Source organism: Typopeltis vanoorti, chromosome 9 (assembly GCF_054136105.1).
Source record: "Typopeltis vanoorti isolate ZY-2024b chromosome 9, IOZ_Tvanoo_1.0, whole genome shotgun sequence".
NCBI lineage: Eukaryota > Metazoa > Arthropoda > Arachnida > Uropygi > Thelyphonidae > Typopeltis > Typopeltis vanoorti.
Window position 1 is genome coordinate 16,247,591 of NC_143557.1, and position 13,779 is coordinate 16,261,369.

The following is a 13,779-nucleotide window of genomic DNA, read 5'->3' on the forward strand; positions in this document are numbered from 1 at the left end:
GGGGGGGGTAGCCATTGGCTGAGAAAATGTTGAGAATGTGGTTTAGTTCTGTGGTTAGGGCATTGTCATTTGAACAGTTAAGTTTAGCCCTGTTGTGTAGTGTCTTAATGACTCCATATTGTTGCGAGGAGGGGTGTTGGGATTGTTGGTGAATGTATCTGCCTGTATGGGTGGGTTTTCTATAGAATGAGAAAACCAAGGTTCCATCAGGCTGGCGAGTGACTAGTGTGTCTAAGAAAGGAAGGCAGTTGTATTTTTCTTCTTCCAGGGTGAATTTGATTCTGGGATGTTGGTTGTTTAAGTGTGTTAGGAAGGAGAGGAGTGCATCAGAACCATGTGGCCAAATAGCGAACACATCATCAACATAGCGAAGCCAAATGGTTGGTTATTGTGGGGCAGAGTTTAAGGCTTTCTTTTCAAAAGTCTCCATATAAAAGTTGGCCAAGTGTGGGGAGAGTGGATAACCCATGGCTGTCCCCTCTATTTGTTTGTAGAATTTTCCTTGCCAAACAAAATAGCCTGAGTTCATTGTGAACTGAAATAGAGCTGTGATATCACGAGGAAATTTAGCTTGGATTAGCTCTAAGGATTCTTTGAGTGCGACATTTGTGAATAAGGAGGAGACATCAAAACTGACCATCATGTCAGTGTGTTTGGGTGTAAGGTTTTCTATGCTGGCTTTGAAGTGGGCTGAGTTTTTTTATGTGTGAAGGTGTGTTGCCAGTATAGTGTGAGAGAGCTTTGGCCAAATGTTTAGCTAGTTTGTATGTGGGGGGAATCAATGCCATCCACTATGGGACGTAATGGCACATTTTCCTTATGTATTTTTGGGAGTCCATAAATATGGCGGGGGGGGGGGGTATGGAGTTAAATGGTTTTGATTTGTTAGTGATTTCCACAGGCCAACAAGTGACCTTCTTAAGGAGCCTGTGGAGTTTTCTAATTTGTGAGTTGGTGGGATTGTACTCAATAGGGAGGTAAGTAGCCCGATCTAACAATAGAGCTTTCAGCTTACCTGTGTAATCCTTTTGGTTAAGCAATACTGTGGCATTCCCTTTATCAGCTTTGGTGATTATTATTTTCTATCCTATTGCTATCCTATTTCCAAAATATGCCTATCCTTGCAAAAGTTTCAATTTGGCCTCATATTTTAATTTTCATTCAAATTGGAGTATATGCCTAGATTCATTTATTACTGTAAAATATTTAAAAAAAACTAGGAATAAACTAGTAAAAATAAAAGAACAAGAATAGAATAGATTTATACAGAGCAAGACAACTTTTAAAATATCTGTTATCAAAATATGTTCCAACATGATAATTTGCAGCATAATGTCATTTTCATATAATAAAACAGCTATGGTACTTATGTAAAGTAAACTTTTTCATTTTAAATAATTTTTATCATGAATAAAGGCATTCAAACATAATATGGCAGATGTATGTGTAGGATACATGTATAAAATTAATGAGAGGAATTAATTTTTTTTTTCTTTCACATTTTTCTTTCAGAACAATAAAGCAATGGACAATTCTTGTTTGCGGAGAAGGTCTTGAGGTGATATCGTTACTTGAAGAAAGAGTTCAGAGATGATACACGTAAATTAGTGCATGTTGCTGCCAAAAAAAATTAAAAATTGACAGTCATCACCAAATATTCCAGAGGTTTATATTGGACATCAGCTGTTGTTTTGAATCTTTTGCCGGTTAAAATGCATCGACTATCACAACTAATTGTTATTTAAAAAAAAAAAACTTGCTTTAAAAAATCAAGAAAAAAAGAAGTGAAACTTTTTTCAGTCAGTCAACAATTCTAGAACAAAAAGAGATATAAATATTTCACTGGCAGTTGTTTACATATGTTTTGAACATGCAGTAAGAAGTAGATTTTATTATTATTATTCATTTCTTTTTACAGAGGGATGGGTAGGGAATTAGGAGCCAGCAGAATATGCTTCCAGAACAGATGTGGCAAGCAAGGAGACAGAAAATCCTGATTTTCCCAAGGTGAATCATAGTTCCCTGAAGATATAATAACATAATAAATTATTCACTTCAGTGGATTATATTAGTTAGTCTAATTACTTATCATGACATAAATGAGATTCAGCCTTTTATCCTTGTAATATTAATTTTTATATCCAGGCAAGTGTTTATTGTATTCAGCAGTGAATTTGTGATGTGATTTGCTTGGCATTTCCTAGTACAAACACAAAAAAGGACTTTTTTGCTCAAGGCACTGCTTCTTACCTGTACAACTGCTAACACTATACAAATCCCAAATCTGCAAATCAGTGGCTCACATATTTTAGGCAAAGCAGCACCCAAATGCTCTTTATGATTGCTTGATGCTATTCAGAAAGCAATGCAGTTAATTAAGAATCTTCTCTCTCACAGATGTTCAGTTTCTATTATGCCTGTTTTGTAGATGCTTCTTTCATGGACAGTGCTCAGCTGACCCTGCCACTACCCTTTCTCTGCTTTCTTCCACAAATGTAAGGACAAGAACATCTGCTGATCAATACCTATTAACAGTCTGGCTTCAAACTTACTTACCAAATCCACCTCTGTTATTTGAAACAGCCTCCTTGTTTGCTCCACACCTCACTCTGTTTTCTCCAGAGATTATAACCTTCAGCTATTCAACTGCCAACAGATTCCTCCCTTTTTCTATTACAGTTTGCCTGGCACTGATGTGCTGAAGGTCATGTGACCTTTTACATGGGACCCAGACAAAAATATTTACATTCTTCTCTATAAGAAATTATATTATTTCAGAGATTTCTATATATGTATACACACTGTATTTTCCGGTGTATAAGACGCACCCAAGAAATTTAATACAATTTTCTGGAAAAAACCTAAACTTTACCTAAACCAAAACAACGCCCACAGGCTACTTTGACTACATGTGTACGAATCATTTTTGTTGAAATGGCAATGCCATTTTGCCGATTTTCTTGCACCCATTTCAAAACTTCGGTCTCTAGTTCTGGCCACTTCACAATTTTTCCACGTTCCACGCGCTTTTCATTACGCAAATTGTACAAAATCTCCTTCTGACCACGCCAAGTTCTAATCATTTTTTCTGTAGGCGGAGGTCTAAAATGTCTTTCAGCTTCCCTATTCCAGTGTTCTTTTGCATATTTTACAACCTGCAATTTGTAACTTGAAGTATATGAATGTCACCTGTTTTTTTCCATCACTAAAATCTATGGGGAAATATCAAACTGAACACAAAATATCTCAACATGTCAACTCAATACTGATAAACATCGGTAACTGATTACTCGGATAAGATATTATGAAACTTGAATAGGGACGCCCCGTTCTTAGCCAATGACGCGCTAGAAGTCACGTGAAGGTCACGCATCAATTTGATTGCACCATTAACCACCTACAAAGATCTTGGAACATAAAAGGGAATGCATATGACTTTGAAAAGAGGAAACAATCTTTACCTTCATATAAGACGCACCCCATTTTTAAGATGAATTTTTACGGTAAAAAAGTGTGTCTTATACACCGGAAAATACGGTATCTGTCTATTATTTCTTTCCTTGGTCAAACTACATGTTCAACACTAATGTGCTGCATGCCTTCTCATTACATTACCCAAAGATAAGGCTCTTGGCATCATTCATCTCTTTTGGGCTGTATATACAGATGATCTTGACAAATTGCCTCATACTATATCAGTAGCACTAACAGCACTGCATACTTGTCATCGTCTTTTGCTAGAATGACATAAAACAGATTTTGAATAGCCTGGATCTTATTGTGATGGCATTTCCCCTTCTTTCCATCCTCACTTGTACTCTGGAACACTGCATATAAACACACAGTTACTTTACATTAAAATATCAGACAAGGGAAACAAGAATATCATTTTGTCCCAATTTGCATTAACAATTTTGAGTCAAGATAGTGAATTTATGTCACGAAAAATTATTTTTTGATCAAATCTCAATCCCCACTCCTGTCTGGAAAAATTGGTCAAAAAGGGAATTAAAGAATGGGTGGATAAGAATATGATACTGTATTAGGGGCAGCATAGTCATGCCTTAGTAATTTACTAACTTTATAATGGAGTGACAGCAGGGTTGAGGGGAGAGAGAGAGAGGAAATGGTCACATGATGATTCTGCTAGATTTTGCAGTCATTTGACAGAATACCACATGGAACTCTATTATGCATATAAGAACAAATGGGGTTGGATTTAACACTGATTATGTAGATAAGAGGATGGCTGCTGGACAGTATAACAGAGTGGTATACGGAGAAGCAGAATCCAGGCAAAAGCTAATGACTAGTGGTGTGCTGCAATTTTCAGTGCTAGGACCATTACTGTTTAATTTGCACATGAATGATATAGGAAATAGCCTAAAAGGAAATATTCGATTCTTTGCTGATGATGCAAAATTAGGTAATAGTGAATCAAGGTGATTTGGAAGCTTGTAAGATGATGTAAAGGAATTCTCAGTATGGGCAAAAGATATGGATGTCAGTTTAATGTGAAGAAATGTAAAGTTATGCATTTTGGGATAAATAGATTATAAACTGTGTACCATATTGATGGAATTGTACTCCAGGAAATGGATAAAACTAGGGATAGGTTAGGTTCAAGGGTGGTGGTAGACAGAGAGTTAAAGTTTAGAGGACAAATTGCTGATAAGATTACTTGGCTGTTGAAGAACACACTACCAAGTAGAGATAAGGAAGTTATTCCTGTTTTTAATAGTGTAGACGTATCTTCACCTTGATACATCCACATCTGGATTACTGTGCTCAGGTCTGGTTTCATAGGGATGAGGAAGCAGTAGAGAAGATTCAGAAGTGAGTGATCAAGAGTGGTAATTGGTCTGTGGAATGTTCCCTATGAGGACAGATTGATGATGAGTGGACTGCAGAATTTGGTTGATAGGAAAAAAAGAGGAGATTAATGCTTAGGATCTTGTGAAGGAATATTTATTAGCAGCAATAGCAAGTTGTATACTGCGAATGAAGAAGAGAACACAATTTTGTGTGTGAACTGGATAACAAACTATATCAAACAGGAATTGCAGGTAAAAAAGAGGTTATGCAAGGGATATAAGGAGAGTGGTGAAGAGCAGATGCATGAAAAATATAAAACTCAGGCCAAGAGAGTGACTAGTATGGTAAGGAAGGCAAAACTGGAATATGAGGAGAGATTAGTCCTGAGATCCTAAGAAATTTTTTCGTTTTGGGTCCAGTAGGATGAAAAATGATTGTGGAAGTATGACATTATTGGATAAAAATGGGAACAGGGTGACTGATGCAAAGGACATAGTGGAGTTGTTTAGTGAACACTTTATTAGAGTATTTCATCCTGATGAAGTAGGTTTTAAAACTAGATGGATAGGGCAGGTTCGAGGTTTATAGAAGTGCAAGAAGAGCATGTTGCAAATACTGAGTACTGTGGATGTCAATAAATAAATAAATTCCGTGCGATAATACAGTGTTCCCCCCTTTTTACGGGAGTTCACGGTACCATCTGGTCCCCCCCAAATTTTATCCGGGCTCTGGAACCAGCATAGGCTGACGAATCAGACCTATGGCTGGGTCACTATTCCCGACTGTAATCCATGTGTGTGTCCTTGGACCGGTTTGCCTGCTTGCGGGATGAAAAACACCAGATAAACTGGCAAAAAAAACCTGCTGTCCACGCCCAAGACCGGCTAACTTGGCTATGACTGTGGATGATCCTTGATCTCCTCACCTTGTTGATGGGAATCAAACCTAGGATACTCCTTCCCCAGGCATATGATTGCAAAGCGCAAAGCCACTAGGCTAACCGCACAGAGTGGATGTCAATAAAGCTATGGAACTGGATGGGATTTCACCACAGGTTTTGAGAGAATGTGCTCAATAACTCATAGCTCTGTAGACCTGCTTTTTCAATGAAAGTGTGACCATGGGAAAGGTTCCCAAGATAGTACCATTGTATAAGGGTATTAACAGACTAGAAGTGCAAAATCCCTAGACCAGTTTGTATTTGTCAGTAGTTTAGATTTTGGAGCAATTAGTGAGGGATCATATACAGCATTGGGTAGATGAGGGTAATGTTATCTGTGACAGTCAGCATGGTATTTGTTAAGGGGCGCTCTTGTTTTAGTAATATGATCGCCTTTTATAATAAAGTGACAAGAGCAGTTGATGAGGGAAATATATATTCTGCCTTTTTTTTTTTTTTTTTTTACAAAGGCATTTAACAGGTTACCACATGATAAGCTGACATTTAAGTTGCAGCACATGGGTTTAGATATCAGGTTAGTGAACCGGATTCAGGATTATATAACTAATAGGTATCAGAGAGTTGTGTATGGCACAGTAGTATCGAGAAGGCATAAGTTACAATTGGAGTTCCACAGGACTCAGTACTTGTATTGTTTTAACCTTCATATCAATGACACTGTCAATGGATTGCAGGGTATATTCAGTTTTTTGCAGATGATGTGGGAAGAGTTATTAGTAATAGTGGATATGGTAGCCCTGCAAGAGGATTTGAATAAACTGGACAGATGATGAATTGGGGGGGGGGAGGCTAATTTAATGCAGCTAAATGTAAAGTCTTGAAGTTTGGAATACATCGATGGCAGGCTGCATGCTCTGTTGGAGGAACTATACTGAAGGAAGTGGGGAAGGCAAGGATCTGAGAGTGATGATTGACAGAAACCTGATGATATTCAGGAAATATATTGCAAAGATGGTTAGGATAACCAAGAGAATTGCTGCAATACTGAGATGGATGCTGACTAGCACAGATAAGAGAATTATCATTCCATTGTATAAAGCCCTGATCAGACCACATATGGACTATTGTGCTCAAATTTTGTCCCCAGGATTTGAAGGGGATAAATTAACATTGGAAAGAGTGCAGAGGCAGATAACAGAGATGATAGCAGGACCGTACCATGTTAGTTATGAGTATAGGTTGAGGGAACGTGGACTGTAGAGTTTGGTAGATAGGAGAAGTGATATGATTCAGACTCTTAAACTGTTCAAAGGTTGTAACAATGTTGTCACTGGGGAGTTCTTTCATTTGGTGGAGGTGGGGTTAGGAGCAAGAATAAAAGGACCATCCCTGAAAGTTACAAAAGGAAGTTGTAAGCAAGAGTTTAAGGAATGGTTTCTTTGTATATAGGGTTGTTGAACCACGGAATGCATTGCCTGATAGAGTGGTGAGAGTATGAATGGTCAGTGGGTTCAAGGAGTTGCATGATAGGAACATTTAAGTTACTTACAGGGTTTTATAAGATTGATGCAGGGGGAAATGTTTCAACACTTGGCTAGAGGGGTCACAACAAGAGGATGTTAAATAAAGGTGTGGCTAGTAGGGGTGTGAAGACTAGATTTTTTGCTTGAAGAGTTTTAAATGATTGGAATGGGTTGCCAGAGTCAGTTGTTAGTGCTTTGTCTTTTAATGGGTTCAAAGAGAGGCACCATAGATTATGTGGATAGTTTGGGGTCTCCTGCGATCAGTCTGTGGATTCCATGGAGGTGCTTGCATAATAATTATGTATTTCTTGTTTTAAGTTATGGGCACCCTAATTCAATATCATTTTCATATATTTGTAAAAGTAAACTGTAATACAACATAAAATTAGCGAACACAAAAAAATTAAAGAAAAAAATCATGGATATTACTAACGACATGGAGTAGTTTGGAAGATGAGAGAGAGAATATATGCTATATTGCAGAGCCGAATGGAGTCTAACAAGAGTAATAATTGTGGGAATACAGAAGCACTAGTTTTTCTATATACAAATTCCAGGAGCAGTCAATGAGTTTGCATCATTGATAGACTCAATCTGTCCAAAGATTGTTGGTATCATTTAAACTTGGTTAACTGAGGAGGATGTCTAAGAATAGAATTATAGGGTATAGTACTATATTTCAGCAGAACAGAGGTGTAAATGATGTGATTACGCATTACTTATGGTAATAGATGAATTCTTCCCTGAATACAAGTGTAAACATAAGCATGAAGTAATTTCAAAACTAGTCTATTTATATAGAGAGACTATTCATCTTAGTATCCCCTAATGCAAAAACATTATGGGAAGGGTCACTGCTCAGATCGGTTTCCACATTTACGGAGGTTTCCTGAATTAGCATAGAGATTATATATGTTTGATATGCATTTTTTTTTTTTTTTTTTTTTTTTTTAGTGTATCACATTATTAAATACTCTAGATGCCAACGGTTTTTCTGCTTGGTTACAATGTATATTTTACTTGACAAGAAAATTACATTCTTGTTTTTAATACCATACTAGAAGCATAAGTGTGTAACAACTTCACAGCTAGTCTGCTATTATATGGAGGCTTGTAATTTCACATCATTTGTGTTAGTATCCCATAATGCAAAAATACCAGGTGGCCATAAAATAACTCTCTCTCTTTGGAGGCATCTGTAGCTAAAACCAATAAACGGAATGAGACCAAATATATTGAGATTTTTGAAGGTGGAGATGATTTCCTGTAAAAAAAAGATTTAGTACCAAAAGTCGCCGATAGGGGAAATTTTGGCGCTGGCAAAGCTGAAAGCAGTCAAATATTTGCAGTAAACGCAGGTAAAAAGGATTATGCGAATTTTACTGTGCATACGTGACAGCAGCACCACCAATTGCACTTAAAAAGGGATTGGGAACGTTCAGGCAGTTATTAGAATCTGACGAATTGTGCTCAATATGCGTCCTACCTTGCCTCAGCATACTTTACTTGTTAAGTTGTTTTACCTTAAACAGTGCAATGCCATAGCGGCCCTTTGGGAATTTAGAATGCTTCATAACCTGCATACAGGTCCTATGTCAGCTGTAGCACTGAGAGCTATGATTAAGAAGTTTGAAGAAACTGGATCACTAGGAGTTAGACCTGGCAGAGGACAGAAAGCAGTGCAAGAAGAGACAGGAACAGACATTGCTACTGTGGTGTTCGATGACTCACGGACCAGTACTGGTCCAAGCGCTCGTGCCATAGCTCACCAACTTGATATGGCTTATGGTAGTCTTGAAAATCTTACGTAAAATGCTTCACTTCTATCTGTATAAGTTCAGTCGTGTTAAAGCACTAACTGCTGCAGATTATGATAAGCGCATGACCTTCACGCTAACGTTTCTTGCCCGAATGGAGGTCGACAATGACTGCCTTGGAGAATATTGTGGGGTGATGAGGCTCATTTTTATCTGAATGGGTCGGTCAACACTCACAACTGCAGAATTTGGGCATCTGAACATCACCAAGCGATCCAGCAAGTACCACTGCATTCTCCAAAAGTAACTGTGTGGTGTGGCTTCACAGCCGATTTCATAATAGGGCCATACTTTTTTGAGCGTATTACCCCTACAGGTCCTGTAACCTACTCCATTACTGGAGAGATTTATCGACGAATGCTGGAAAATTTTGTCATTCCTGCATTGCAGCAAAGACAGTATTTGGACTCCATAATTTTTATGCAGGATGGAGCACGGCCACACATTGAAAGTTCAGTACAGCACCTTTTACGCCAGCATTTCAGTAATGAGGGGGTTATCAGTCAGTTCTTTCAGATGGCATGGTCGCCTCGATCCCCAGCCATCACTCCATGTGACTTTTGGCTGTGGGGGGGGTATTTGAAATCCGTTGTGTATGTTGGTGGCATTCCCAACTTGTATGTCTTGAAAGAGAACATGAAACGGGCTGTTATGAGCATCCAATCCGACTCCTTACACTCAGCTGTAGAGCATGTCGCACACCGAATGCAATTTGTTGTACACAAGAAAGGTCAGCACATTGAAAATCGTGTAAGTGGTCCAAGGGACCGATTCTGATGAATAAAACATTATTTACTGTGAGTTCAATCACTACATTAATTTATCTCTCTCACACAAGTTGTTGTTTTAGTTTAATTATTATTATTCTTATTATCATTGTAACACACCACATATCAAGTCGGAATGAGTGACGCGGCTGTCGCTTATACCATCGAAATGTTATTATTCTATTTTTATCTGGCTTTAATGTAATTATCCACTTGTTTTCGGCTCTGCCAGTTCCAAAATTTCCCCTATCGGCGACTTTTGGTACTAAATCTTTTTTTAGCAGAAATCATCTCCCCATGCCTTCAAAAGTATCAATATAAGATTTGGTCTCATTCCGTTTATTGGTTTTAGCTACAGATGCCTCCAAAGAGGGAAAGTTATTTTATGGCCATCCGGTATTATAGAAAGGGTCACTACCCAGATTGGTTTAGCTACTTCAAGTGATGAGCCTCAATAAAGGTCGAAACTAGTCTGGGTGGTGACCCTTCCCCCTTTCCATAATGTTTTTGCATTATAGGATACAAAGACAATTGTGACGTCAAGAGTCTCAATGTACAAGTGGACTAGCCATAAAGTTACTTCATGCCAATGCTTAGGTATAGGATTGAAAACAAATATAACTTTCGAGTGTAATATATGCACATTGTAACCTAGCAGAAAAACTTTCTACAGCAATGGCAGAGTGCACCTCAAGCGAAGAAGATAAAGTGATCTGGAGTAAAATGGATGAGCAGGGAAATCAAAGAGGAACTGGAGATGAAAAAAAGAGGTTATGGAAGTCTTGACTGATATATATTTATATAGAGAGAAAGATGTAGAACAGTTGCATGAATCACATATTCAAATTTTTCTCTCCTTACAAAACTAGCTTGAGCTAATAGAGTAATGAACAGAAAAATTTGAATATGAGAAGAGATTTGCACTAAGATCCAAGGAGAATCTCAAGGATTCTTTTGCTATGACCAGTAGGAGAGAACGATTACGGATAGATGATCTTACGTTACAATCAAGACCAATGCAGATCGTGTAGTAGAAGAATGGCTGATTGGGAACATCAGTGTAATACAGTTAAATGTTAAGGTTTTGAAATTTGGGATCCACAGATGGAATACCTCAGACTCACCTGATGAATTTATACTGGAAGAAGTAGAGGAAGCAAGGGATTTTGAAGTTATTGTAGATAACAACTTGAATTTCAGATGAAATATTGCAAAGGTTGTGAAACAACCCAGAGGACTGCCACAGTATTGAGAAGGGCATTAATAAAAAGAGCAGCAGCAGTTCCATTGTATAAAGCCCTAGTCAGAGACCAAATCCTATGCTCAAATCTGGTCACCAGGCTTTGTAGGGTAAAGTAATCTTGGAGAGGGTACAGAGGCATATAACAAAAATTATATCAGGACCATACATTATTGGTTATGAGGAGAGACTGAGGGCATGCAGGTTAGAGTTGAGTGGGCAGAAGTGAAAGGGGGGGGCCCTCTATAATCAAGACATTTAAACTATTGAGAAGTAGTTATTGAATTGACACTGTGGAGATTTTTTATATGGTAGAATGAGAGGAAGAAACAAAGGGCCATCTTTGGATGTTGTAAAAAGAAGTAGTAGTATCTTGAGTAGGATTTTTTTTTTTTTTTTTTGCGAGTGGTACGACCATGGAATGCATGGACTGAAATTGTGGTGAGATAAATGGTATGATAGACTTTCTGTTATTGAAGGCAAGCATCTCATGATGAGCCTTGCAACTCCATGATCTGGAATATCAAATGAACACAATGAACTGGTGTCTACAGATAGTAGAAGGGGATCACATTTCTTTTTATTATTATTATTATTTAGGTGCTTACAAATTTATCAGTCGTGAACAAAATTTTTGCAGTTTCTTAGGAACTGGTAAAAATTACACATTGCCATTCATTTTTAAGATATATAAAACTGTGATTATTGATAATTCATATTTCCTTCAAGTCCTGCCATAAACCAGTATTCCAGTCTTGATATTGCCTTGGTCTCTGCTTTCTCTTCAGTTTCCTAAAGAGAAAGCAGAGATCACACAAAAAAAGAATTCTTAAAATAATTTTTAAGAATTCTTTATTTTCAACATCCAAGTTACTTGTGCCATTTATTTATTCTTTCAACACAAAACATGTCTTATGCATTCTTCTCCTCCACATCTCTAACAACTGAAATTTCATACCATGTTATTGAAACGTTTTTGACACCACTCCCCCCCCCCCCCATTTATTTCTTCAAATAGCCAATTTTGTCCTCTATATATCTTATTTCACTCTTCATTCTCACATACACCAGCTGACTTCTTTCAGTGCTTGCATGTATAACAACTACCAACTCTCCTCCCCCTCCCTTCATCTTGTCTACACTGGTCTCTCTTTTTACAAAATTGTTCTAGTAAGTTATCATAGTAATAATGGCATTTGCAATAAAGAGCACTGAATATTTTCTTAGTTGATCTGCTCAGTCAGAACTTCACCATATCTCTATGTAACTATAAAATAACATGTATGCAACATTAGATAACTTTTTAATATGTAAATATTTCATCTTATGTATCATCAATACAATTATCAAACAACAGGAACTAAATTAAAAAAAAACACATTAGCACGCATGCTTAAATTGGAATCCCTCTAAATTTACAGTCACGTATTTATGGATTAAATCTAATTAGGCTGTAAATTGAATTAAAACATAACAAATTTATTTTATACACTTGAGGATAACAATTTCCCAAACTTTTGGAATAGTGAGACAGTTGTTCCGATTAAGATTAGGTCTATGATATAAGGCTTCAGCACTTTCTTTACATAAACGTTAATGTTTATATACAGATCTATGTAATAGTTTAGTGTTTTGCTACTGGATCCTGTGATTAACATTTTCAATTCCATGTTGTGCAAGGCCAGATTTGTGAAGTTTTGATGAGGCGGATGTGGCCTCGATGTTCAGGGATACATTTATTTATAGATCTTCCTGTTTGCCCATAATACTTCGTATATGCCAGGTAGTATCATTGGTGTAAGTTTGTCTTTTGGAGAAGGTAACAAGTTGTGAATTTGATTGATGGATTTATAGGTGGCAATGTGTTTGTATTTTTTCTAAACATTCAGAGATGCCTTTAATATATGGTATAGGAGTGCTGTGGGCTTCTTCTTGTCTGGATTGAGTTGCAGGAGAGTGGTTAATTTTTTTTTTTTTTTTGGGGTAATTTTTGGATTATATCCATTTAGTAGAGCTGTTTCTTTGATAATTTCCGAAGTGGAAATGGAACCATTTTGTTTATGTTCATTGTGTACATCAAGAAAGAAAATACCTTTTGATGATTCTTTTTCTAGTGTGAAATCAACTTTTTCAGGTTGTTATATCCATAACACATTGGCTCACCATCCATCTCAAAAATATGGCATCGTAAAATTTCTAGTATCCAGAGCACATAAGATTTGTTCCTCTGAAGAATCTCTAAAACAAGAATTGGAAATTATCAAAGAAACAGCTCTACTAAATGAGTAGAGTTCTTGTTCTGTGCAACTCCAGACAACAAACATATCAACATATTACAGGTGATAAGTTAGGTGATAAGGATGAGCCCATCACTGTTCGCTTATTTATATATATTTTCCCTTTCCATGTGAAGTAACCTGAAGTGATTGCAAATTTGAATAATTCAACGATATCAAGTGGAAATTTTTGGGTTAATTCTATTCTCTTTTTGTGAGGAATATTAATGAAAAGAGAGAGAATATCCAGAGAGTATCTGTTGTCCAACTCTCTTCTTGAATACTCTGGTCTTACTTCCATATGTGAAAACTGGCCACACTAATGTTCTTATCATTCTTTTCTTTGTCTCGATACCCACAGAACTTCTGAGCAGATCTTTATATAGCTTTGTGTAGCTTCCTCAGTGAGAGGATGCAGCACCATGTCCTTCCAGTTCTCT

At 37.2% G+C, this 13,779-nt stretch overlaps 2 protein-coding genes across 3 annotated transcripts in view; one reads left to right on the plus strand and one right to left on the minus strand.

Moving 5' to 3' along the window:
* LOC150102899 (tRNA (34-2'-O)-methyltransferase regulator WDR6) overlaps positions 1 to 1,848 on the plus strand; it is a 624,232-nt gene extending 622,384 nt beyond the window's left edge. The window contains exon 24 of the mRNA XM_090398196.1: positions 1,513 to 1,848. Coding sequence (XP_090254322.1) covers positions 1,513 to 1,594 — 82 coding nt within the window. The 3' untranslated portion in view covers positions 1,595 to 1,848. The remainder of the gene's footprint in view (positions 1 to 1,512) is intronic.
* LOC150102900 (ras-related protein Rab-28-like) overlaps positions 1,753 to 13,779 on the minus strand; it is a 171,809-nt gene continuing 159,782 nt past the window's right edge. The window contains exon 7 of one of the 2 annotated variants that reach the window (XM_090398199.1): positions 1,753 to 2,022. In XM_090398199.1, the coding sequence (XP_090254325.1) occupies positions 1,903 to 2,022 (120 nt within the window). In that variant the 3' untranslated portion in view covers positions 1,753 to 1,902. Of the gene's footprint in view, positions 2,023 to 11,610; positions 12,331 to 13,779 lie in introns of those variants that run through there. The other variant, XM_090398200.1, reaches the window with a different exon arrangement.